The sequence below is a fragment of the Callithrix jacchus genome, chromosome 8 (genome assembly GCF_049354715.1).
Source record: "Callithrix jacchus isolate 240 chromosome 8, calJac240_pri, whole genome shotgun sequence".
In the NCBI taxonomy this organism is placed as follows: Eukaryota; Metazoa; Chordata; class Mammalia; order Primates; family Cebidae; genus Callithrix; species Callithrix jacchus.
The window spans coordinates 12,123,799-12,151,356 of NC_133509.1; the positions used below are offsets into that span (position 1 = coordinate 12,123,799).

At 49.1% G+C, this 27,558-nt stretch overlaps 1 protein-coding gene and 1 pseudogene across 1 annotated transcript in view; one reads left to right on the forward strand and one right to left on the reverse strand.

The window, feature by feature from the left end:
* Positions 1-27,558, reverse strand: part of UBAP1L (ubiquitin associated protein 1 like) — a 28,231-nt gene continuing 673 nt past the window's right edge. The window contains exons 2-6 of the mRNA XM_002753241.6: positions 20,805-21,098; positions 10,194-10,778; positions 7,378-7,587; positions 1,804-1,905; positions 1-550 (exon numbers count right to left, since the gene is read on the reverse strand). Coding sequence (XP_002753287.3) covers positions 416-550; positions 1,804-1,905; positions 7,378-7,587; positions 10,194-10,778; positions 20,805-20,924 — 1,152 coding nt within the window. The 5' untranslated portion in view covers positions 20,925-21,098 and the 3' untranslated portion in view covers positions 1-415. The remainder of the gene's footprint in view (positions 551-1,803; positions 1,906-7,377; positions 7,588-10,193; positions 10,779-20,804; positions 21,099-27,558) is intronic.
* LOC118145177 (U2 spliceosomal RNA) lies at positions 24,208-24,414 on the forward strand (annotated as a pseudogene).

Sequence of the window (27,558 nt, forward strand, 5' to 3'; positions counted from 1 at the left end):
TTTTGTTACTCTTATTTTGGTTTTATTTTATTTATTTATTTTTTGAGACGGAGTTTCACTCTTGTTACCCAGGCTGGAATGCAATGTCGCGATCTCAGCTCACCGCAACCTCCGCCTCCTGGGTTCAGGCAATTCTCCTGCCTCAGCCTCCCGAGTAGCTGGGATTACAGGCACACGCTACCATGCCCAGCTGATTTTTTGTATTTTTAGTAGAGACGGGGTTTCACCATGTTGACCAGGATGGTCTCGATCTCTTGACCTTGTGATCCACCCGCCTCGGCCTCCCAAAGTGCTGGGATTACAGGCTTGAGCCACCGCGCCCAGCCCTTATTTTGGTTTTAATAACACAGTTAGGATGGGTTGTCAGCTCGGGCCCTGGACCTGGACGCCCAGGCATCGTGGAGTGCCCCCGTGGTCACTGGGCACAGGCTACCAGCTCCTCCAGGGCTTGCTCTCGGCGGTTGCCATGGACCAGCAGCACCTCCTTGATTCGGTCCTGCTGGAAGCCCATGTCACTGAACTGCTCCCAGAGGCGCAGGAACTCCCCAGCCTGAGGAAGAGGAGACAGGGAGGTGCCGGGGACTCTGCTGGGTCTGGCCTCAGCCCTGGGAAGCCCCAGCTCCAGTGCCTGCTGCACCTAGTCCCAAAAAGCTGTGGCTCTTCCTGGGCCACGTGAGCCTGATCCTGGGCCACACCTGCCACTTTCCTGTACTACTGGGGGACATAGGCTCCAACCTCCCTTCCTCTTCCTCTGCCAAGGAAAGAAGGCTCCAGCCTGGCCCTAGGCTCTGCCCTGACTCTCCTCCCATTCCTCCCAGTCACTCTCAACTTTCTGCTGGGGCAGGATGAGGAAGACAGCACACTGGCACCAGGAGCAGGAACAGCCCAAGGTCCCTGCCCATGCCCTGAACACTATGGAGGTCTCACAGCACAGCCTGCACCTTCCTTCCCTCCCCACCCCGACCCCGGGGCTTAAAACTTCCCCACTTTTCCTCCCTCTCTCCTTCTTGGGGTCTCACCCAACCCTCTGTCCCCTTCAGCCTCTGTGAACAGCTGCTCTGCCATGGAATGCTCAGAAGTGACTATTGGGGCTGGGTGTGGTGGCTCATGCCTGTAATCCCAACACTGGAAGGCTGAGGCAGGTGAATCAGTTGAGGTCAGGAGTTCGAGATGAGCCTAGCCAGCATGATGAAACCCCATCTCCAGTAAATACAAAAAAAAAAAAAAAATTAGCCAAGCATGGTGGTGTGCACCTGTAATCCCAGCTCCTTGGGAGGCCAAGGCAGGAGAATCACTTGAACCCGGGAGGCAGAGGTTGCAGTGAGCCAAGATCACACCCCTGCACTCCAGCCTGGGCAACAGAGCGAGACTTCAGTCTCAAAAAACAAGAAGTGGCCTACAGCTATTGGGCCTACAGCTGCATGCACTCGGGGTAGGCAGCACACTCCCAAGCAGGGAGGTCATGCATCTTTGTGCGGCCCATGGCTCCTATCTTGGTGTGTGACAAAAAGTGGGCACTCAGTCACAGTGGCTGCACTGATTTAGCCTAATAAAGCAAAGCCCCCGCTGCTCTTTGCCTCCTGCCTCCCTCCCACCTCTTCCCGACCTCCCTCTGTGCCTCTCGCCTTTGCCCCTGCTGCAGCGCCCTGGGCCGGCTCCTCCCCAGGGCTGAGGAGGCAGGCAGTCTTCCTGACAGACCCGTAGGCTGGCTCTGAGGACTCATGTGCCCCTGCACACTGGGTTCCTGGGTACCCCCCACACTCCCTTCCATCCCCTGGGGCCCTGGCAGGAAGCCCTGCTGACCTGGCTCTCAGAGAACTGGAACATCTCCATGGCCTCGTCCACCAGGCCTTCCTCATAGCCCTGGCGTAGCAGGCGGTCACAGGCGCTGAGGTAGCTGAGAAACTGGGCCAGAAGTGGGCAGAGAGGGAGGGAGGGTAAGCAGAGGAGCAGGGGCAGCAGACGGGGCAGGGAGGCACTCCAACGGCCTGAGCTGAGTGCCAGAAGACTGGGCAAGCCACCACATGCAGTGTGGCCCCAGATCCCGTGAGCCCACAGAAGGGGGATAGAGGCTTCCTCTGAGGATCTGGGGACAGGCAGACAGTGGGTCTTCACCAACTGTCCCAAGCTGGAGGCAGGACTCCAGGAAAAGGAAAGTCAGGGTGGGCTAGAACCTAGGTGTTCATAGAACCTAGATGGGGAGCAAGACAGGCTTCACACGCAGGCATCCCACCTACCACTCAACGCAATTCAACATTCATGCACCACCCCCCTCCCCAGAGCACCGGCTCACGTGAAGATGCTCATCCGTCCACACCCGTGCACTCCTAATCTACCCCCAGCTGCATCTCTCTCATCCAGGACACCTGAGCCACTACTGTTCAACTCCTGCGCCAATGCTGGAGAAGGGGTGTGGGGGAGGCGCAGAGGAGGACCCCACAGGTCGCAAAAACTGTTCTGGTCACTCCACGCTTAAGTCATCAGGGGCCCCGGATAAAATGCTGCCTCCTTACCAGGCAGGACTCGAAGGCCTGCTCCCTGTCTATGGCCTCGGCTCCTCCCTCACCCTCCAGGCCTCTGCATATGCAGCTCCCTCAGCCAAGGCCGGCCTCCTTCTCCATCCCTGGGAAGCCTCCTGCCCGCTCCGTCCTCCTGGTGCCATCCCTCTTGCCCCCTAGCACCCCGTGCTTCCCCGTTACAGCACATATAAGTTTGTAATTGCTGCACTAAATCTTTCTCATCCACTAACTTTTTGCTCCATGACAGAGGGGCTGTGTCAGTCTCGTTCACCACAGTGTCCCCAGCACCCAGCACGGTGGCAGAAGGAGCCCAATCATGGATGCTGTGTTTATAAAATGAATGAGGACCTGCCTTCAAGGAACGCGTGGCTTAGTGGGGGAGATAAACCAGACGCAGGACCGCATCAGTGCCAGGCAAATCAAAGCAGGATTTATAGCGTGTAGGTACCAAATGAAGGTTCCAGACCACAGGAACTGTGAGTATACGCGGAGGGACGAGTGGGGCTTCTGTAGACCTTCAGAGCCGGGATGAAAGTACAGATCATCTAGACTAACAGTTTTCACACTGTTGTTAGCTCCTGAAGTGTTTGTCTTAGCAGGAGGCTTCAGCAATAACAGGCTAAGATCAGAGCTGCTCTTGGAGAACCAGGGCCAGGGGGATGGAGGCCCAGAGTCGGGTGCTCCTGCCCAGTACTGCTAGACCTGCTCTGAGCACGTTTTGAAAACCATGCACTCATGCCCTCCTTTCACAGTTGAAGAAACTGAGGTTCAGGCAAGGCGGGTGCCCTGCCCAGGATCCCAGGACTGGGGCCCCAGTTATACAACCTCTCACTGAATGCCTTGTCCATCAGAGGGATCAGCTGCTAGAGGAGGGGCTTTGAGCTCTCTTGGGGAGGACAGGGTTTCTAAAGGTGAAAACTTCACCTTCAGAGAAAGGGTGGGCAAAGACAAAGGGTGGACGCTGCCTCCGCCTTCTGATTCATTCATAGCAATGCCTAGTCTCTGTGCTTATTGCAAACACCTCGGGAACTTGAAAAATGACTAATGTCTGGGCCTCATCTTCAGAGGTTCCATATAATTGGTCTGGGGTGTAGCCTGAGCATTGGGTTGTTTTTTGCTATGGCTCTCCAGGTGATTTTTTTTTTTTTTTTTTTTGAGACAGAGTCTCACTCTGTTCCCAGGCACCAGGCTGGAGTGCAGTGGCGCAATCTTGGCTCACTGCAACCTCCGCCTCCCGGGTTCAAGCAATTCTCCTGCCTTAGCCTCCCGAGTATCTGGGACTACAGACACATGCCACCACGCCCAGCTAATTTTTGTATTTTTTAGTAAAGACGAGGTTTCACCATGTTGGCCAAGATGGTCTCGATCTCTTGACCTCGTGATCCACACGCCTCAGCCTCCCAAAGTGCTGGGATTACAGGTATGAGCCACCACGCCCGGCCTCTCCAGGTGATTCTAATGTGCACCCAAGACTAAGAATCACTGAATGGGGACAGCTGACCTTGATCCATACCATGCCACAGTGAGTATCAGAACCATCAGCAAATTTTTAAAAATTAAAGGCCCCTGGGTCTACTCCAGATCCACTGACTGTGACCCTTCAGGATAAGCCCTGGGAGTCTGCCTTTGCAAAGGTTCTGCTATTTGGTCACCTTTTGGGCCTACAGGACTTGCCTCAGGCCCCCAGGTGGGTGAGGATGTCAACTTCAGGCCACAGGAGGGGGCCCCCAGAAGTCACTGGTTCCAAACACGTATTCCTCCTCCACCCTGTGAACTGAGAAACTGAGGTATTTAAAGAGGGAGCCTGGAGTCGGGCGCGGTGGCTCACGCCTATAATCCCAGCACTTTAGGAGGCCAAGGCGGGTGGATCATGAAGTCAAGAGATTGAGACCATCCTGGTCAACATGGTGAAACCCCGTCTCTACTAAAAATACAAAAAATTAGCTGGGCATGGTGGCGCGTGCCTGTAATCCCAGCTGCTCAGGAGGCTGAGGCGGGAGAATTGCCTGAACCCAGGAGGCGGAGGTTGTGGTGAGCCGAGATTGCCCCATTGCACTCCAGCCTGGGTAACAAGAGAGAAACTCCGTCTCAAAAAAAAAAAAAAAAAAGATGGAGCCTGGCCTGTGGCCCCTCACACATGGTACCTGTGCCTGTCCTGCAGGCAGAGAGTAGGCACATGAGGCCTTGTGGAAGGAAAGGAGTGATGCATAATTTCTTTTGTATCTTTTCTTCTCTCCCTGGCTGTTCTAGCTGTTCTGTCTCCATCACCTGACGCCCTTCCTCCTGGGCCATCTGTCATTTGTCTTGGCCAAAAAAGCATGTACTTCAGTACGTGGCTTTCAATGGGAGGAGGAATCTGAACCCAACGGGCTTGTTTGGTTACCAAGACTTCACAGAACAGATGGAAATACTAACTTGGTGGGGGAGGATAGATGAAGCCATCCAAAGGCCCCTCAGACCTACCCACTTGGGGCCTGGCTCCCGAATGTCCACTGGGGAAGGCCACCCAGAGATCCAGGGTGCCAGGCAGGTGGTCAGTCTCTATCTGGAATCACAATGTTCCCAATGCAGTAAGATCCTTCCAGCCCACTCACTGGGAGGCCAGGGCCCCAGGCTGGCTCTGACTCATCTTCAGATCCCCAGAGAGATGGCCTGAGACCTCAGCCTTGTCACAGAGCCTGGAGGGACTGTGGAGGCACGTCAGAGCCCTCCTGGCCAGCATTTTGGCCAAGACCCTGACTTTTCAGTACTAGGGGTGAAAGTACTGAAGGTAGGGGTGACTTTAGATCTGCTCTTAGATCTCAGATCAGCCGGTGCTGCTGTCCTAGAAGGTTCTCACACAGAAAATGAGATAAAAGGCTGCACAACCAAGATGCAGAATCAGACCAGCTGGCCTCCACTCCAGTGCTGCCACTGACTGGCTGTAGGAACTTCCCTGGCCTCAGTTTCCTCATCTGCAAAGAGATCATAATGTAATAGCAACCTTGCAGAACTGAAAGGAGTGATGCACCTAACGGAACACCCTCAGACAGAGATCCATGAGGGAAAATGCGCAATAAATGCTAGCGGCGCCCCTCCCTGCCGTTTTAGCCACACGGGGGTCACTATGCTGGAGATTCTCCCCCAGGATAGGGGATGAACTGGTGAACCCAGAGTAGAAGCAGGAGTGGGCAGGCAAGGGGACCAGGTGTGTTTACCCAGCCCCACCCCGGCTCCTGTTTGAAAGTCACTTTCCTTCTGCCACTCCCTGTCACAGGAGCAGGCAGCTCTGAACCTCAGGGACCCAACAGTCAGTAGTCATCAGGGATTAGAGAGGTGTCCAAACCTTCTGATGGTGATGGGGCAGGGACAGGAGAAAAATGAAAAATGCCAACTCCCCTGGGACCAGCTATCCAACCATGAAGAGTCCTGACGTTTAGAAAACCACATAACGAAGGATGTTACTTTCAGGCGGGGACATGGGGGTATAGACAATGGCATTCAATGTCACCTCCTGACCTCACAATCCTTCCATGCCTCCTCTTGCCTATTGGGTCATTTATCCAATTCTCGGGCCAGCCTTCAAGACCCCTAAATCTACCCCCAATTCTCTTTGTCTTATCTCCCACCAGCCTGCCCCACGCACCCTCGCCTCCAACAAGACTGGTCAGATCAGGGCTCCCAAACACTTCCCTCCCACCCCCACCTCTTTATTCGCACTGTCCTTCCCTCCTGGAATATCCCCTTCTCCTTCCTTCAGTCAGAGCTTATCTACCCTTGAGGTCTAGCTCAACGTTGCTATCTCCATGAAGCCTTTCTTGATCACTGAAACCTCCTTGTGGTAGATTGAGAATGTTCATAAATTTGTTTGCAGCCTCTCCCACCAAGAGATGGAGTCTATTTTCCCCCGTTTAAATCTGGAATGGTCAATGACATGCTTTGATCAATAGAATGAGGTGGAAGTGACTAGGTATAATTTCAGCCTAGGCCTCAAGAGGCCTTACAGCTTTTACTCTTGGAGCCAAGTAGGGTGGCTTGCTGGAGATATGCAGCCCAGCTGACAAGTTTCACCACCCACTGTACAATGAATGAGGCCATCTTAGATCATTCAGCCCCAAGTGAGTCACCAAACTGTAGCCACATGAGACTCCAGGTGAGATAAGAAGAAGAACCTCCTAGCCGAGTCCACCTTGAAACTGCCAAGCCAGACAATCATGAGCAAATAAATGGCTGTCTCAAGCCACCAAGTTTTGGGGTGGTTTGTTACACAGCAATAGATGACAGAAACACCACTATCACACTCAGATCACAGGCATCTCGTCACTAGCACCTCTTTTTAGGCACTTTGGGGGTCCTCACTCCTCTGCAGGTGCTCTTACATTCTTGGCTTGTATTAGGGGTCAAGACCTGCTTCCGAATATTAGAGTGGCTCAGATTGCTGTCCTTGGTGTGTCATCATGTGTCCACCATTCTTCCAATAGAGTGAACTCTATTAGAAGAACAGAATGTGAGTGAGTAGATCCTGGTGTAGCAGACTGTGATGTTCCAGCCACAGACCCTTTCACTGAACAGATGCCAGGAGAGCTGGAGACACTCTTCAGTTGTCTGGCCCTTCAGGGATTACCTTAACTACAGAGATCCACTTACCTCAAGTCACCCGCTTCCCGCATGCAATGACTGATTTGAGGCAGGGGTATAAAGGCCTAACCCTCTCAGCCCCACTCAGGACAACCCTGAGGGGCCATAGATGCTCCAGAGCTGTGGGGTTGGCTGATGCTATTGTTGGGCCTATGCCACCGCTCCAAAGGTGACAACCATGTGTCCAGTCACCTGGCTCCAGCATCACGACCCATCAGCTCTGTCCCTCCTCCCAACTCACCTGGCTTAGGCTCTGCCTCCCTGTCTTCTGCAGAGCGATGATGGCCCTTTGCAGGGGATATCCCAGGGCAACCACTGGCCCAATGAGGTCTTGCTCCTCCTGGCTCAGGGCGGACAGCAGGTCAGCCTCAGTATCAGGGTGTGATTTGTGGGAGTTGAGAGGCTGGGGTGCCCCCCCAAGAGGTGGCAGACAGGTGTACGGGCTGAGGGACTGAAATACAGACAGGCTGGACATGTCAGTTACCACAGGAAGTGACACCCAGTTGGGCTGGACATTAAAAAAAATTCCATTATGTACCACCTTCTTTGTAGGGGCTAATATTATGGAGGGCTTAGAGTCCTGCAGACCGCAACTCTCTAATGCTTACTCAGTTTACTCATGCGAAAAATAAGGGCAATCCCTAAGCTACTTCACAGGACTCTTATGAGGCTTAAATAAGACGATATGAGGGGCTGGGCACAGTGGCTCACACCTGTAATCCCAACACTTTGGGAGGCCGAGGCAGGTGGATCACCTGAGGTCAGGGGTTCGAGACCAGCCCAACAAACATGGTAAAACCCTGCCTCTACTAAAAAATACAAAATTAGCCAGGTGTGGTGGTGCATGCCTGTAAGCCCAGCTACTTGGGAGGCTGAGGCAGGAGAATCACTTGAAGCCAGGAGGCAGAGGTTGCAGTTAGCTGAGATCACACCATTGCACTCCAGCCTGGGCAACCAGTGAAACTGTCTAAAAAAAAAAAAAAGACAATGTGAGGAAAGTGACTAGTAAAAGGAATGTGAGGTCCCTTCTGTCTTATTTTGCAGACACTGAAATCAAGGTTCAGAGATGTTAATGACCAGACTGAGCAACGCACGCTTGGCACCCCCACCCTACTCAGGTTTGCTGCCCCATACTTTGGTGAGGGAGGAGAAGGGGTACGTCTTCCCAACCAGGCCCTCCTTGGGGGGCCAAACTAAAGTTTGGCTGGGCTGGGGTTTGGCAGGGCATGGAGCAGAGTAGGAACTGGGAACACCAGCCCTTCAGTTATGATGCTGGAGAAACCAAAACAGACCCCGGATTAAGGAGAATGACTTGAAGGAATTCCAATTGGTTTGGCTGTCGTCACCCCAACCCTTCTCCTGTGAGGAAGTACCTCTCTGCCAGCCCTGAATATTTCATCCTGTCCCCTTCTCCTAGGGAAAACCCAGCCGCCACCTGGCTCCTGGGAGGGAGTGTATACGTAACACACACGAATTCCCACCCATCAGCATCTTCTCAGTGCTCCCCCCCACACGACCTCATCCTAGGGTCTGCCCTTTACTACCTCAAGGGTGGAGAACTTCAAAGTAGGAGCTGAGTCTACTCTTATGTCCTTGAAAAAGATTTTTCGCCACTCTCTGCTTCATTTTCCATCATCTACAGGATACTGTCTCATCCCCACAGGGTTGCTGGGAGAATTCAATCAATCTTGACCAGGGCAGAGCCATCCTGGCATCAACATCTGGTCTTGGATGTGGGCATGGCTTATCCCCACCTACAGAGCCTCTTCTCTACTATGTATGCTCTCAACAACTGTGTGAACGGTTGCTGGCTCACTATGCAGGTAGAGAAGTGGTCATTCCGTGACTTGCCTAAGGTCACACACTGGTGCATGTTAAGAAACCAGACCTCAGGGCTGGGTGTGGTAGTTCACACCTGTAATTCCAGCACTTTGGGAGGCTGAGGTGGGCGGGATCACGAGGTCGGGGGTTCGAGACCAGCATGACCAACATGATGAAACCCCATCTCTACTAAAAATACAAAAATTAGCCAGGCATAGTGGTACACACCTGTAATCTCAGCTACTCAGGAGGCTGAGGCAGGAGAATCACTTGAGCCAGGAGGTGGAGGTTGTGGTGAGCTGAGACTGTACCACGGCACTCCAGCCTGGGCGACAGAGTGAGACTCCGTCTCAAAAAAAGAAAGAAAGAAACCAGACATCAGGTCTCTGTCTTTCGGATTGAATTCTACCTTGGCTTATTCTGCAGCATCTCCTGGGCTGACTGTGGGGCTGCTTGGGGGCAGAAAGCTATGCCCCACTACCACCTTCTGCTGCCAATCCTGACCCATGTTTTGTGGAGTCTGACACTTAAACAATTTGGAAGGGACCTTTAAGCTTCTGTGGTTCCACTGTAGGGTCACTTGTCCCTGCTCTTCAGGGTTCACTTCCTCCATCCTGAAGCCTTTCCAGCCGGCAGCAGCCCTGACTCTCCCTCAGCACCTGATCCCGCGGTACAGTGCAGGGTCTGGTCCCGCACCCTCGTGGCCAACCCTCCCTATCCTGTGGTTTTGACACTCCAACCCAGTGTCTGGCAGGAAGTAACTATCCATTGAATATTCCAGCTCCTCAGCCCACAGCAAACACCACCCAGTGGGAAGCCCGAGATTTGCGCTTTGTTCATTAATTCAGCAGACATCCACTGAGCGCCCTCTATGGGTCAAGTCGGCAGCTGGGTGCTCTGGAAACAAACGTCAATGCGATCCCGTCCCTGCCCCAAAGAGCTCATCCTTGGTTGGAAAAGACAGGTCCAGGATAATTAAAACCACTGTGACCTGCGCCCTAAAAAAAAAAGGCAAGGCAGGCATAGTGGTAAACGGGGGTATGGCAGGGACTACTCTACTCTAGGGCCGCAGGGGGACAACACGGTACAGGCCCAGGTGGGAGCAGGTCAAGGGAGGATGCAGAAGCGCTCAGAGGAGGGGACTGAGGCTGCGGGCCGGGCTGGACACCCAGATCAAGGGGACTGGGCTGCTGAGTGGCGGCCTTGGAGGGACTCAGAGGGAGGCAGAGTTCTTACCGCGACCGTGGGCTTGTGGCTCCGCAGCGGAGGGATGGCACCGGCCGTGGAGGGCCGCGGGGGCGACGCGGGGGCAGCGGTGGGCTGGGCCGCGGGTCCCAGGGGTGACGCGGGCCCCGGGGGTGACGCGGGCCCCAGGGGTGACGCGGGTCTGGATGACACGCTCAGCGCGCGGTGGCCGCGGAGGCCGTGCAGGAGGGCGCGGGGCCGGGCGGCGAGCTTCCCCTCGGAGAGCCGTCGCCGCGCCCCCGCCAGCTCCGACCGCACGCCACGCAGCAGGTCCAGCGAGCACAGGCGACGACCCGGGACGGGGCTTGCCGGGAGGCTGCAGGGGCCCGGGTCTTCCTCGCTGCCAGAGGAGGCTTCTTCCTCATCCTCGCCCTCCTCCTTCGGCCTCTCTTGGGGTCCGGCCTCCGGGTCTCTGATGGCTGCTGGCACAGGCGCCAGCACATGTTCGGGGCTGACCAGCAAGAGCCAGGCTGGAGGGGCTGACGCTGTCCCCGGGTCACCGCACTGGTACGGGCTGGGTCCCCGGCTGGCGGCCTCCACCCAGAAGAGTGCCCTCCTCTCCAGACTGAAGTCGTGCTGCGGAAAGAAGGCGCTGGAAAGCCGCGGGCAAACCAGGTCCCTGGAGACATAACCCTAACCCCTATCCTGGGGGACCCTGTTCAGCCAGAGACGCTCTAGGCCTGGCAGCGTCAGATTCTGAGCCTCGGGCTTCCATCACAGCCCATCTTTCTCTCGGTTTTAGCTAACACTGTGGTCGATGAATACCAGTAACAGTTTAATGGCAACCTGGCACAAATGACAACGTGATGAATTCGTTAATAGAATGAAATGTAATGACACCCAACATCTAAATCCCTTTGCCATTCAGTATGTAGTTGAGCAATAACTACTTAAACATTTTCTCCAGTGAAACGTGTTCTTAGCAAAGAAGCTCTCACCTGAGCCCAGCACAGTTTGCCACTGACTAGTCTGCTTTGGAGGCCCGCCTAGGCAGACAAACCTCCCTGGGGAGTGATACCTGTCCCCAGCCACTTTGCTGCTATCAGGGTTACTTTGGGGTCCTGGAAATGTCATAACCACTAATCTTTGTGGAACTCTGCTTAGTATGGTCTAGTGTCATTCCTATTTCCAGATTATGAAAATGCAGCTCAGAACACTGAACGTGCTAGAAGTTAGATTGGCAGTGAGGGGCTGAGCCGGTTTTCCTGGTGGACCTGACTGTAGTGCTTCGTATTAGACCACTGGAAAAAAAAAATCTGCAGTCCACATAAATAATCTAGAGTTTATAAAATGAGGCAAAATGAAATATTCCTGTCCCCTACCTTTAAACCGAAGAACAGAAAGCATAGGACTCCATCAAAAATATACACAAGTTTTAAAGGCAATTCTCTCTACCATGGCCAGTTAAGAAAGAAAGAGGCTGGGGTGGGGGAGCGAGGCAGAAAGACAGGCACAGACACTCAGACACCTAGATCACAGGTGCCGCTCCCTCTCACCCATGACACTTGGGGAGAAGTGAGTAAGTTAGCCGCTCCAGTGTGACTCCCTGACTGAGCCCAGGGACTGTGTCTTGTTCCTCTCTGTATCTTCAGGGCATGGGGCAGGCCTGCCCCAGAGTGGACATTTGTAAGTATGTGCAGAATAAATTGTTAGAGAAAGAGATTGGAGCAAAATAGATGGATTGTGAAGGACAGAGAAGGGAAGAAGACTTTAGAACGAATGAGGCATGCTTGGAGAGAAAGAAGCTAAGAAATAGCAGCACTCAGAGGGATTAAACAAAAATACCAAGACCCAATAAAATGCCGCTTGATTTTGGAACTATGCCAGATGATTCTAAGGTTCACATAAAATAAATAAATAAAAGCCTGGCACCGTAGCTCATGCCTGTAATCCCCGCACTTTGGGAGGCCAAGGCAGGTAGATCACCCGAGGTCAGGAGTTCAAGCCTAGCCTGGCCAACATCGCAAAACTCCATCTCTACTAAAAATACAAAAATTAGCCAGGCATGGTGGCATGTGACTGTAATCCCAGCTACTCGGGAGGCTGAGGCGGAGAATTGCTTGAACCTGGAGGTGGAGGTTGCAGTGAGCCAAGATCACACCACTGCACTCCAGCCTGGACGACAGAGTGAGACTTTGTCTCAAAAAAAAAAAAAAAAGAAAGAAAGAGAGAGAGAGAGAAAGAGAGAAAGAGGGAAGGAAGGAAGGAAGAAACAAACAAACTGGAGACAAAAACATAAATAAGGAGAACTGGCTCCATCATTTTTTAAAATATAAAGGCTCATAACTAAAACTATGGTACTGGCACAGACAGATTAAAGGTACATAATAGAAAGTCCAGAAATAGACCTTAATATATTATAAAGATTTAATAACTAATAAAGGCGGCATCTCAAGCAATAGGAAAATGATAAAGTTTTGGACAATAGATGGTGTTAGGCTGGGCACAGTGGCTTGTCTGTAATCCCGACACTAGGAGTCCGAGGCGGGAGGATCGCTTGAGTCCAGGAATTCAAGTCCAGCCTGGGCAACATAGCAAGACTTCGTCTCTACAAAAATTTGAAAATGGCCGGGCATGGTGGCTCAAACCTGTAATCCCACTTTTAGGAGGCTGAGGGCAGGTGGATCACGAGATCAGGAGATCGAGACCATCCTAGCCAACATGGTGAAACCCTATCTCTACTAAAAATACAAAAAATTAGCTGGGTGTGGTGGTGCATGCCTGTAATCCCAGCTACTAAGGAGGCCGAGGCAGGAGAATCCCTTCAACCTGGGAGGTGGAGGTTGCAGTGAGCCGAGATCATGCCACTGCACTCTAGCCTGGCAACAGAGTGAGACTCCTCAAAAAAAAGAAATTTCTGACAATTAGTCAGGCATGGTGGCACATGCCTGTGGTCTCAGCTGCTTGGGATGCTGAGGCAGGAGGGTTCCTTGAGTCCAGGACGTTGAGGCCGCAGTGAGCCATGTTCACGCCACTGCACTCCAGCCTGGGCAACAGATGAGGCCCTGTCTCAAAACATAGAGCCAAGCTGAGCACAGTGGCTCATGCTTGTAATTGCAGCACTTAGGGTGGCCAAGGTGGGAGGATCACTTGAGCTTAGGATTTCGAGACCAGCCTGCGCAACATGGTGTGAAACCTCATCTCTACAAAGAAATACAAAAAATTATCCAGGCATGGTGGCATGTACCTATAGTCCTAGCTACTCGGGAGGAGGCTGAGGTGGGAGGATCACTTGAACCCTAGAAGAGGAAGTTGCGGTGAGCTGAGATTGTGCCACTGCACTCTATCCAGCCTGGGCGACAGAGCAAGACTGTCTGAAAAAAGCAAAAACAGCTCTTCCCCCACGCGGCCTAAGGTAATCTGTGAAAATGGTTCACTATTCATTTGACCTGGAGAATGTCACAAAATCATGCAAATCAAAAGGTTCAAATCTTCATGTTCACTTTAAGAACACTCGTGAAACTGCCCAGGCCATCAAGGATTTGCATATATGAAAAGCCACAAAGTATCTGAAAGATGTCACTTTACAGAAACGGTGTGTACCATTCTGACATTTCAATGGTGAAGTTGGTAGGTGTGCCCAGGCCAACAATGGGCTGGACACAAAGTCGGTGACCTAAAAAGAGTGCTGAATGTTAGCTGCACATGCTTGAAAATGCTGCGTTCTGCTGAACTTAAAGGTTAGAGGTAGATTCTCCGGGCACTGAGAATACCCAAGTGAACGAAGGACCTAAAATGCACCGCCAGACCTGCAGAGCTCATGCGTGAGTTCTCCCTGCCACTTCGAGATGAGCCTTATTGGAAAGGAACAGACTGTCCCTAAACCAGAGGAGGAGGTTGGCCCAGAAGAAAAAGATATCCCAGAAGAAACTGAAGAAACAAAAACTTATGGAGCAAGAGTAAATTTAGCATTAAAATCCATGCAATGAAAAGTCAAAAACAAAAACAGTGTTAGCTGGGCACAGTGGCTCATGCCTGCAATCCCAGCTAGGGAGACTGAAGCGTGAAGAACGCTTGAGACCAGGAGTTTGAGACCACCCTGGGCAATATAGTGAGCGCCCATGTCTAAAAAATAGAATAAATAACGTTAGCTAACTAGAAAAAAAGTTGGACCCATTCTTACACTGTACACACAAAAGGATGAATTCCAAAAGGACCAAAGATTTAAATGTATGATATGAAACCATAGAAGTACCAGGAGAAATAGGAGAAATCCTATTTATAATCTCAGATGGACAAAGCCTTTCTTGCTTTGGATCAAAATCCAGAAGCCATAAAAGATAAGGCCAGGCACAGTGGCTCACACCTGTAATCCCAGCACTTTGGGAGGCCAAGGCGGGTGGATCATGAGGTCAGAAGTTCAAGAGCAGTCTGACCAGCATGGTTAAACCCCATCTCTACTAAAAATACAAAAATTAGCTGGGCATGGTGGTGCGAACCTGTACTCCCAGCTACTCAGGAGGCTGAGGCAGGAGAATCACTTGAACCTGGGAGGCGAAGGTTGCAGTGAGCTGAGATCATGCCACCGCACTCCAGTCTGGGCAATAGAGTGAGACTTCATCTCAAAAAAAGAAAAAGAAAAAGAAAAGAGAAGCCGGCACAATGGCTCATATGTGTAATCCTAGTACTTTGAGAGGCAGAGGTGGGAGGACTGCTTGAGGAGTCCAGGAGTTCAAGACCAGCCCAGACAACAGAGTGGGACCCTGGTCTCTACAAAAAGAAACATAATTAGCCCGGCATGGTGGCTCACGCCTGTTATCCCAGCACTTTGGGAGGCTGAGGCGGGCTGATCACCTGAGATGAGGAGTTGGAGACCAATCTGACAAACATGGAGAAACCCTGTCTCTACTAAAAATATAATATTAGCCCGGCATGGTGCATGCCTGTAATCCTAGCTACTCGGGAGCCTGAGGCAGGAGGGTCGCTTGAACCTGGGAGTCGGAGGTTGTGGTAAGCCAAGATGGCACATGCACTCCAGCCTGGGCAACAAGAGCAAAACTCCATCTCAAGAAAGAAAGAGAGAGAGAGAGAAAGAGAGAGAGAGAAAGAAAGCAAATTAGTTGGGTGTTATGACATGCACCTGTAGTCCCAGCTACTTGGGAGGCTAAGGTGGGAGGATCACTTGAGCCCAGGAAATCGAGGCTGCAGTGAGCCATGATTGTGCTACTGCACTCCAGCCTGGGTGACAAGAGTGAGACCCTGTCTCAAAAAAGAAAAAAGAAGGGAAGAGATAATTCTTCTACTACTACTACACACACACACCCATAAGTAAGGTCAAAAGATACACTGGCAGGAAAATAACACATACCACAGACAAAGGGCTAACTTCACTAATATAAGAGTGCTGAGGAAAAACACCAACAGCCCAACAGAAAAATGGGCAAAAGATAAGGCATTCCACAGAAAAGAAAACACAAATGTCTCCTAAACATATGCAAAGCTGCTGAACCTCACACATCATAGAGAAAGGCAAATTAAAGCTACAGTGAGATAGCATTTGTCTATTCCTGGGCAGACTCAATCTGATGAGGGTTTTGGGCAGCCTGAGAGGAAAGGTACTCTGTCATGCTGGCTGGGATGTAACTAAGTATCCCCCATGGAGGGCAATTTCCCAGTATACGCCAGGACGTTTGCATATAATTGTTGGTTCCCTGCAGCATTATTTGTAATGGCAAAAGAATGGAAACAACCCAACTGTCCATCTAGTGAGGACTAATTCAATAAGTGTTATATATCCATATAATGCAGTACCATGTGTAAAAAAAGGAAGAAATGATTACATTTGCTTATACATACACACGTAAGAATCTCTAGACAAATGCATTAAACATGAATAAAAGAGAGGCTGGGCATGGTGGCTCCCACCTGTAATCCAGCACTTTGGGAGGCCAAGGTGGGAGCACTTACCTGATGTCAGGAGTTCGAGACCAGCCTAGCCAACATGGTGAAACCCAGTATCTACCAAAAATACAAAAATTAGCTGGGCATGGTGGCACATGCCTATAATCCCAAATACTCAAGAGGCTGAGGCAGAAGAATCGCTTGAACTTGGGAGGCAGAGGTTGCAGTGAGCTGAGATCATGTCACTACGCTCCAGCCTGGGTGACAGAGCAAGACATCTCAAAATAAAAAACAAAAAGAGAATAAAAGAGGTCACCAGTGAGAGAGTGAAGGTGGGGAACAGGGTGGATGGGAAGGTGTTAGGGGGAGCTTTTCACTCTACCAAGCATAGACAAACTGCCTATGGGCCAAACTAACCCCCTACTGTGTTTTTGTTAATAAAGTTTTATTGGAACACAGTCATAGCTACCCACTGTAGCCATATTATCTATGTCTAGGCCCACAACAGCAGAGTTAAGTCATCACCACAGACTTTTTACTATTTGGCCCTTTACCAAAAATGTTTGACAACTCCCACTCTATACCATTTCAATTTTTTTTTTTTTTTTTTTTTTTTTTGAGTTCTGCTGTTGTTATCCAGGCTGGAGTGCAATGGCACGATCTTGGCTCACCACAACCTCCGCCTCCTGGGTTCAAGCAATTCTCCTGCCTCAGCCTCCTGAGTAGCTGGGACTACAGGTGCGCACCACCATGCCCAGGTAATTTTTGCATTTTTAGTAGAGACGGGGTTTCACCTTGTTGACCAGGATGGTCTCAATCTCTTGACCTCGTGATCCACCCGCCTCAGCCTCCCAAAGTGCTGGGATTATAGGTGTGAGCCACCGCGCCCGGCCTTCAATTTTTTTTTTAAGACAGAGTTATGCTCAGGCACCCAGGCTGGAGTGCAACGGCACAATCTCAGCTTACTGTAACCTCTGCCTCCCGGGTTCAAGCAATTCTTCTGTCTTCACCTCTAGAGTAGCAGGGATTACAGGCACCCACCACCACACCTGCTAATTTTTTGTATTTTTAGTAGAAACAGAGTTTCACCATGATAGCCAGGCTGATCTCAAACTCCTAGCCTCAAGTGATCTGTCCACCTTGGCCTCCCAAAGTGCTGGGATTACAGGTGTGAGCCACCGTGCCTGGCCTTTTATCATTTTAAAACCATATGAATATATTTTATCTCTAAAAATTAAAGTTAGAAAAGGAAGTTAATTAAAGGGAAACTTAAACAACAAACCAGACTTGTTGAGCCTTTCACTATGAGAGGAAGGACTCCCGGAAAAGGCAGAAGGGTGGAGGAGATGAACATGGGCTTTGGGGTTTGACAGACTTGTTTTGGAATCCTGGCTGTGTCACTCATAAGCCATGTGACCCTGTAGGTCACTTGGGTGCGAGCTTTTGATGTCCTGCGCCATGGTGTAGAAATACTCGCCTTCTAAAAACATCCTCATAAACAGAGCAAATGGGCCAGGTGCAGTGGCTTACGCCTGTAATCCCAGTACTTTGGGAGGCCGCAGTGGGTGGATCACCTGGGGTTGGAAGTTTGAGACTAGCCTGACTAACGTGGAGAAACCCCATCTCTACTAAAGATACAAAAATTATCCAGGCGTGCTGGCACATGCCTGTAATCCCAGCTACTTGGGAGACTGAGGCAGGAGAATCGCTTGAACCCGGAAGGTGGAGGTTTCGGTGGGCCAAGATCACGCCATTGCACTCCAGTCTGGGCAACAAGAGTGAAACTCCATCTCAAAAAAAAAAAAAGAGCAAACATATCAAGAGCGCCTAGCACAGACCTGGTGTACAGTAGGTGCTCCATACCCGGTAACAGTTTTCCCCTGCTTTAGGCCACTGTAGGTTCATCTGGTAGCCTAACTACCATCTAACATTGTTGCTACGGATAATGTATTTCAAGCTCCAAACACTGGGAATGCATCCTGGTGAATTCAAGAGAACCTACCAGGAGGGCTGTAAACCACACTGAGAGTTCCAGGCTTTTCTGTTTGTTAGTTTGGTCCAGCAGTAAAAGAAATGGAGGTTCGGGAAGGGAAACAGACTCAAGAAAGTAGAGTTTTCCACCCTAAGAGTAGGGGGCAGAGCCAGGGTCAACACATAGTCATGGCCTTGGCAGAAGGGTGCCCATTTCTGCTTCCAGGAGAGGCAACCTTCAGAATATCCTCTTCTCAGCATGAATTGAGCTCAGCAGAGAGGGAAAAGCTGTGATAATCCACCTCCATGCAGGCTTAGTAAAGCAAATTCCTCTCCTCAGCAACGGAGGCCCTATGCCAGAGAGAGAGCCCACAGCACAGGCTGCCAGGGGAGAGGAGGAGCTCTTGCCCTACAGAGCACCGGCCCCTAGACACTGTGCTCTGGGCTTTACAAAGCTTATTTTGATTATGGAAATTTCGCTGGACCTGAGGAGCCTCCATGCAACTTCAGGGTCTGCAGATGAAGTAAACTGCACTAGGTCCCCTGCAACCCCCAGGCCAGGCAGGCTTCTCTACCTGACCCTCCCCAGCTCTCTCCTTCCTGGACTGTGCTCTCTGCTTCTGGCTTCCTGCAACCTCCCCTCACCTTTTTTGTTCTTTTTTTTTTTTGAGACAGAGTCTCACTCTGTTGCCCAGGCTGGAGTGCAGTGGTATGATCTCGGTTCAGGGCAACCCCTGCCTCCCGGGTTCAAGTGATTCTCCTGTCTCAGCCTCCCAAGTAGCTGGGATTAGAGGCGCACACCACCATGTACAGCTAAGTTTTGTATTTTTAGTAGAGATGGTGTTTCACCATGTTGGCCAGGACGGTTTTGATCTACTGACTTTGTGATCCGCCCACCTTGGCCTCCCAAAGTGCTGGGAATACAGGTGTGAGCCTCGGCGCCCAGCCAACTTTTTTTGCCTTTAAACCTTACTGCCCTGTATCTCTCGTGATCCAAGTCCTACTGTTAGCTAGTGTGAAATGACATGGAGGCTGGGTGCAGTGGCTCATGCCTGTAATCCCAGCAACTTGGGAGGCCGAGGGTGGTGAATCACTTGAGGTCAGGAGTTTGAGACTAGCCTGGTCAACATGGTAAAACCCCATCTCTACTAAAAATATAAAAATTAGCCAGGCGTGGTGGCAGGTGCCTGTAATCCCAGGTACTTGGGAGGCTGAGACAGGAGAATTGCTTGAACCCGGGAGATGGAGGTTGCAATGAGTCGGGATCGTGCCACTGCACTCCAGCCTGGGTGACAGAGTAAGACTCTGTCTCAAAAAAAAAAAAAAGAAAGAAATGACATGCAGTCAGGAACTGGGGTATAGTCTTGTCACTGCCACTAATTCTGGAAAAATAATTTCCCTTCTCTGGGCCTCCTCATGTGCAAAATGAGTGAAAGGTGAGCCAGATCCTCAAGCTGTTCTACAAAGCACCCACAGGCAGTGGAATGTGGGCACACAAGAGCCTGGAGCCCCAGCCCCACAGGGCCTGACACCAGCTCTGCAGTGATTTGCAATCTTGTTCTTTTATTGGTGTAAATTCATGCGAATTTTGCATTCTGCTCTGCGATATATCTGTGTTATAATATAAACGCAATAGGTTTCCCCTAAATCTTCAAGTAAACTTGACTCTCCAGGAAGCTAAATCACTTGTATCCTGAGGTCACTTGTGATATAGCCACTATCCTGGGAATGCACATGTCCCAGTGTGTGAGCCCTGTGGGCCATGAGTGCCTCCAGGCCACCTCCAGAGTAGTGGGCTGTGGGTCTGCAGAATAGTAATCCCTTCTAATGTGTCCCATCTAACTGGCTGCAGAGTCTTGCTCTGTCACCAGGCTGGAATACAGTGGTGTGCTCTCAGCTCACTGCAACCTCCGCCTCCCGAGTTCAAGCGATTCCCCTGCCTCAGACTCTGGAGTAACTGAGACTGCAGGCATATGCCACCATGCCCAGCTAATTTTTTGTGTTTTAGTTGAGACATGGTTTCCCCATGTTGGCCAGGATGGTCTCAATCTCTTGACCTCATGATCTGCCCGCCTTGGCCTCCCAAAGTGCTGGCTGTCTGCATTTTTAACAGAGGATTCTGGAGATGGCCCAAAGGAGTGATTCTAATGGTGGAGTTTTAGATGTGGCAGCAGGCTGATGGGGAAGGGAGGAATTGGAGCATCCTTGCATTGACTCTCAGGCACTTCACACAGGCAGCCTCCCAGTTACCCTAAGCTTAAAACAAGACCCACTAGACAGTCCTCATCACCCAGCCACCAGCATTCTTCATGAAACACTTTTTCCTCCATTGGGTTGTTTTCAAATGCCCTAGACTATACAAAAGCAGGGCTAGCTGTCCTTTAAAATCAAGGAACATTGGACAGGTACAGTGGCTCACACCTGTAATCCCAGCACTTTGGGACGCCGAGGCAGGCAGATTGCCTGAGCTCAGGAGTTCACGACCAGCCTGGACAACACAATGAAACCCTGTCTCTACTAGAATACAAAAACAATTACCCAGTCATAGCAGTGTGTACCTATAGTCCCAGCTTCTTGGGAGGCTGAGGCAGGAGAATTGCTTAAACCCAGAAGGCAGAGGTTGTAGTGAGCTGTGATCACACCACCGCAGTCCAGCCTGGACAACAGAGCAAGACTCCGTCTCAAATAAATAAATAAGTAAATACAATAAAATCAAGGAACAAGGCCCCCTGGACTCAGCCTCAGACCCACAGACCCAGCAGACAGAAACACAGACAGAGACTCACTTACCATAGAACCCAGCAAAAGCTCCCTGCAGGCCGGGACGCTGAGTTCTGGTGCAGGGAGAGGCTCTGTACCTATCACAAAGTCCTTGGGCAACTTGAAGAGAACACCATCGAGGGCATTCATTCTGTCAGAGGAGTGTGGAGATGCCTGGCAGGATTGGGGCAGCTGCTTGATGGCAAGGAGAGAGAGTCAAGTCCTGAGCACCAGGCTCAGGCCTCAAATGGCCTCACTGCTCTCCTATGTGGTCACTTAGCTGAGCCCCAAACTGCTGGAAAGGAGAAGGTGATGGGGCCAGTGCTGCATAAAGGAAGGAAATAAATACAAACAAGAGCGTTCACACAGGAATTCACTATTTCATATTTAAATCATGCTCTAGATCATGTTTTCCAAAACATGATCCCCAACACTAGTTCTAATGCATTTCATCAAAAGAATTGTCACCCAAATGTTTAAGAAACAAACAATACTAATTTATATAAACTCTTCCAGGGAAGAAGAAAATAAGAAATACTTTCTAACTCATTTTGATTTTAGAATAACCTTTGTTTTTTTTCTTCTTTCTGAGATGGAATCTTGCTCTGTCGCCCAGGCTGGAGTGCAGTGGCACAATTTTGGCTCACTGCAACCTCTGCCTCCTGGGTTCCAGTGAGTCCCCTGCCTCAGCCTCCAGAGTAGCTGGAATTACAGTCTTGTGCTACCACACCCAGCTAATTTTTGTATTTTAAGAAGAGACGGGGTTTCACCATGCTGGCCAGGCTGGTCTCAAACTACCAACCTCAGGTGATCCACCCACCTCAGCCTCCCAAAGGGCTGGAATTACAGGCGTGAGCCACTGCACCTGGCCAATTTTACCATAACCATGATACCAAACTTGACCAGAAAGTTAGAAGCCAATCTCTCATGAACACAGATGCAAAAAATCTTAAAAATAATTACGGGTAGAATAATATAACACTGCCAAGTTAAGTTTGTTTCAGGAAAGACATATTGACTTAACATTCCCACATCAATCAATGGGAATAAAGATCAATATCAATAGAATAAAGATGAAAAATTATACAATTATATGGTTCCATAGATGCAGACAAAAACATGATAAAATCAATACCCATGCCCTTTCAGCAACTTAGGAATAGAAGGGAATTTTCTTAACTAATAAAGAGTATCTCTAAAATATGACACAGAGGCCGAGATTGTGTCACTGCACTCGAGCCTGGGCAATGGAGTGAGATGCTGTCTCAAAAAAAAAAAAAAAATCAGTTATATCTCTCTATATAAATAGTAAATCATGTAAATGGAATTTTAAAAATTTTATTAGAAATGGAAATTTTAGGCCATGTGCAGTGGCTCAAGCTTGTAATCCCAATGTGTTGGGAAACTGAGGCAGGTGGATCACTTCTGGTCAGGAGTTGGAGACCAGCCTGGCCAACATGATGAAACCACGTCTTTACTAAAAATACAAAAATTAGCCAGGTGTGGTGGTGAGCACCGGCAATCCCAGCTACTTGGGAAGCTGAGGCAGAAGAATCATTTGAACCCCAGAGGCAGAGGTTGCAGTGAGCCAAGATCACGCCATTGTACTCCAGCCTGGGCAACAAGAGCAAAACTCCATCTCAGAAAAAAAAAAAAATTTTAAAGTCATCATTTATATTAGCATCAGTTCTCTAGGACTCAATCTAACACAAGATGAAGGCGTCCTCTAAACAGAAAACTATAAAACATTTGGTTACATGGAGGAACATACCAGGTTCAAGAATTGTAAAACTGAATCTTGTGAAGATAGCAATTCTCCTCCAACTGATTTATTCATCCCATGTATCAAAATTTCATTACTTTTTTTGGTATAAATTGGCAAGCTAATTCTAAAATTAAATGAAATGCAATGGACCAGGAAAAGCCAAGACACTCTTGGAGAAGCAACACAGTAGAAGACTTTTACTATCAGATAGCAAGACCTTAAAGTTATGGGAATTAAGACAGTGACTTACAGGCTTATAAAGAGACCAACAGGACAAAAAAAAGAAAAAATCCGCACATGAATCTTTGATTTATGACAAAATTGGCTCTGTAGAGCAGTTGGAAAGGGAAAGTCTTTTAAACAAATTGTTCTGGATCAGTTGGATATCCTTCTGGGGAAAAAAAAAATATTGACCTCTACCTCACGTCATACCTAAAACTCAATTCCAGGTAGACTGTAGATTTAAGTGTAAAATGTAAAATAATAAAGCTCAAAGACGAAATGAGAAACTATATTCATGGCCTTGCAATAGTCAAAAGGGCTAACGGGCCAGGTATGTTGGCTCATGCCTATAATCCCAGGCAAGAGGATCAGCTGAGGCTAGGAGATTGAGAGCAGCCTGGGCAACAAAGAAAGACCCCCATCTCTATAAAAAATACAAAAGTAGCCAGGTATGGTGGCACACACCTGTAGTCCCAGCTACTCAGGAGGCTAAAGTAGGAGGATTGCTCAAGCCTGGGAGGATGAGGCTGCAGTGAGCTGTGAGCTGTGAGTCCAGGCTGCACTCCAGCCTGGGCAACAAAATGAGACCCTGTTTCAAAAATAAAAATAAAAATAAAACCACAACAACAACAACGACAAAAAGCTCCAAAAGAGACTAACCATGAAGGAAAATTCTGATACACTGGATTACATTAAAGTTAAGAACATCTGCCAGGTGCAGTGGCTCACACGCCTATAATTTCAGTACTTTGGGAGGCCAAGGCAGGTGGATTGCTTGAGGTCAGGAGTTCGAGACCAGCTTGGCCAACATGGTGAAACCCTGTCTCTACTAAAAATACAAAAATTAGCCAGGCATGGTGGCACATGTCTGTAATCCCACCTACTAGGGAGGCTGAAGCAGGAGAATCGCTTGAACTTGGGAGGTGGAGTTTGCAGTGAGACAAGATCACGCCACTGCACTCGAACCCAAGCGACAGAGTGAGACTCTGCCTCAAAAAAAAAAAAAAAAATTAAGAACTTCCATTCATCAGAATACACCATTAAGAGAGTTAAAACAAAAACAAATCACAGAGTGGGAGAAGATATTTGCAACACATCTATCCGACAAAGAACTCATATACAATATACACAAAGAACTTCTATAAACAATAAGAAATGGGCAAGAGATTTTAATAGGCACTTTACAAAAGAAAATATCCAAATAGCCAATATGATAAGTTGTTTAACTTCATTAGTCATCAGGGGAATGCAAAATAAAATAATGAGATACTACTATACAAACATAACCATGAATTTAAGGTTAAAATTAAAAAGCTTGACAATACCAAGTGTTGATGAGGATGTGGAACATCTGTAACCCTCATTCACTGTTGGTCAGAAAGTCAGTTAGTATACTCAACAGTATCTACTACGCCTGAAAGCCAAGAATTAAGAACTCATTCACATATCACTTCTTGGCCTTTTGACTAAGATCAAGTGTAGTATCTGTCCTTCATTTAGCAATACTCACGACAGCCAGGAATCTGATTTTTGATGTATTTTAAACTACATTAAATATTGCATCTGTTGCCTTTAAAAAAGAACAAACTTGGCTGGGTGTGGTGGCTCATGCCTGTAATCCCAGCACTTTGGGGAGGCCGAGGCAGATGGATCACCTAGGGTCAGGAGTTCAAGACCAGCCTGGCCAACATGGCAAAACCCTGTCTCTACTAAAAATACATAAATTAGCTGGGCACAGTGGCATATGCATGTAATTCCAGCTACTTGGGAGGCTGAGACAGGAGAATTGCTTGAACCTGGGAGATGGAGGTTGTGGTGAGCCGGGACCGTACCACTGCACTCCAGTCTGGGCAAGCAACAGAGTGAGACTCCATCTCAAAAAAAAAAAAAAAGAACAAACTCATTCACACACAATTTAAGTTCACGACTGCCTATAATATATACGTGAATCTAGACTCTGACCACAGTCTGGCATTTTGCAAACAATCAGGATTACCAGGGAGTCTGCAATAGGGAGTGCCTCTGGCTCAATACAATCTGTCATCCCTACCAGGATGACGCAAAGCTCTGCCCTGCTAGGGGTCACTAGTCATCCCCTTCCCATGAGAGCATCATGTGAAGGGGTAGGATGGGTAATCTGAGTGCAGAGAGGTCAAATGGAGGCAGGTGGCAAATCCGTTAATCCCTCATCTCCTGCCCCATCTGCCAACTCTTGTCAGTGTCTTGCTATCTATAAGAATCAAAAGGTTTCTCCACTCCATTCCTGGAGCTGGTCTCCCTGCACAGCAGGAGGCAGCTCTCTATGTTGCCTTTGTGATACAGGATCAGGCAGGTCCCACTGTAACCAGTAAACTATCTGCCCCATTGGCCAGTTCTTACAGGGGACATTTGAGGTACAAGGGTGTTATAGGAGACACAGATATGTTCAGCAAGTTTTGGCATTCTCAGATTTATTATTCATATTTTCAGCTATCATCTGAATTTTGAGCTATCCTACCAAGAGAGGGACACAGTTCTCCTGAGACTGTCTGTCCACTTAGCAGGTATAGGGCAGCCTTCTCTCCAACTTCCACAGAGCATCTGCATCGTAATAGGTATTTTCTACTCAGCCCTACAGCTGGCTCCTAGGAGAGTTTGAGGATTTGGGGAACATACCTCTTTTTTTTTTTTTTTTGAGACAGTTTCACTCTGTCACCCAGGCTAGAGTGCAGTGGTGAGATCTTCTCAGCTCACTGCAACCTCCACCTCCCAGGTTCAAGCGATTCTCCTGCCTCAGCTTCCTGAGCAGCTGGGATTATAGGCATGCACCACCACGGTTGGCTAATTTTTGTATTTTTAGTAGAGATGGTCTCGAACTCCTGACTTCAGGAGATCCGCCTGACAGCCTCTCAAAGTGCTGGATTGCAGGTGTGAGCCACCATGCCCAGCCTATATCTCTTAAGAATGGCAAGGGCTGGCCGGGCGCAGTGGCTCACGCCTGTAATCCAGCATTTTGGGAGGCCGAGGCGGGTGGATCACGAGGTCAAGAGATCGAGACCATCCTGGTCAACATGGTGAAACCCCATCTCTACTAAAAATACAAAAAATTAGCTGGGCATGGTGGCACATGCCTGTAATTCCAGCTACTCAGGAGGCTGAGGCAGAATTGCACGAGTTCTCATCTTTGATGCTTTCCTGTCCTTTAGCACCACCATCTCAAATCCCCTGCCAACTTTTATCTCCTAAATCTCTGGAATCCAGCCATTTCATGCCTCCTCCACTGCTACCATGGAATCCAAGCCCCCATTCTCTCACCTGGACAGCTCATCTCCGTGGATCCTCACATCTTTATTATTACAATTCTGTTCCACACACTGAGGCAAGAATGATCATTTCAAAACCCAAAACTAAGCCACTCCTGGCCAGGCACTGTGGCTCATGCCTGTAATCCCAGCACATTGGGAGGCAGAGGTGGGAGGATTGCTGGAGCCCAGGAGTTCAAGACCAGTCTGGGCAACACAGCAAGACCCCTTCTTTAGAAAAAAACAAAACAAACCTAAGCCACTCCTCTACTTAAAACTCTTCAATGGTTCCTGGCTGTTTTTCAAAATAAAAATTAAACTTCTGAAGGCTTGCAGTGTCTGGCTTGTTTCCTCTTCTCCCATCTTACTCCATCCAGTCATGCCAGCCTTCAATTGCGATGGTCTCTCAGCCCCCACAGAACCTTTGCATATGCTATTCCAGATACTTACTATGTTCTTCCCTGTTGCTTCCCCACAACTAATTAAAAGTTGTTCAAAAGCCAGGCATGGTGGCTCACATCTGTAATCCCAGCACTTTGAAAGGTCAAAGTGGGCGGATCACTTGAGGTCAGGAGTTCGAGATTTACCTGGCCAACATGGCAAAACCCCATCTCTACTAAAAACTAGCTTGGCCTGGTGGTGCATGCCTGTAGTCCCCGATACTTGGGAAGCTAAGGTGGGAGAATTGCTTGAACCTGGGAGATGAAGGTTGCAGTGAGCCGAGATCACACCACTGCACTCCAGCCTGGATGACAGAGCAAGACTCTGTCTCAAGAAGAAAAAAAAAAAGCTGTTCATTTTTCAGAGCTCAGTTGAAACATCACGTCCTCAAAAAAGCTTTCCCTGACCCTCAAATTTGGTTAGGTCTACCTCGCACAGTGGCCTTTACCTTTTTTTTTTTTGAGACAGAGTGTTGCTCTGTCAACCAGGCTAGAGTACAGTGCTGCAATCTTGGCTCACTGCAACCTCCATCTCCCAAGTACACGCAATTCTCCTTTCTCAGCCTCCCAAGTAGCTGGGATTACAGGCGCCCACCACCTCACCTGGCTAATTTTTATATTTTTAGTAGAGATGGGGTTTCACCATCTTAGCCAAGCTGGTCTCAAACTCCTGAGCTCGTGATCCACCTGCCCTAGCCTCCCAAAGAGCTGGAATTACAGGTGTGAGCCACCACACCTGGCATTTTTTTTTTTTTTTTACTGTGACCCATAGTATACTTTATTTCCTAGCATACACATATGTAAACTGAATGATTCTTACCCTTACTATATGACACATATTTTCTATTATTTCAATTAAATGCGTCACAGAACCTTTTGAAGAAAAACCCTAATTCATAATGTCAGACCCATGGCTTTCTTTCAAAGCACTCGGCATACACCTTCCTCATTACCTGTATTCTCTATGAGGTTAGGGAGTATTTGGTATTTTGCTTAGCCTTAATAGGCACTTAATAAACATTTGGAATAAACATAAATTGGTTAATAAGTACTTTTCCTTGTAGCACTTATCCCAA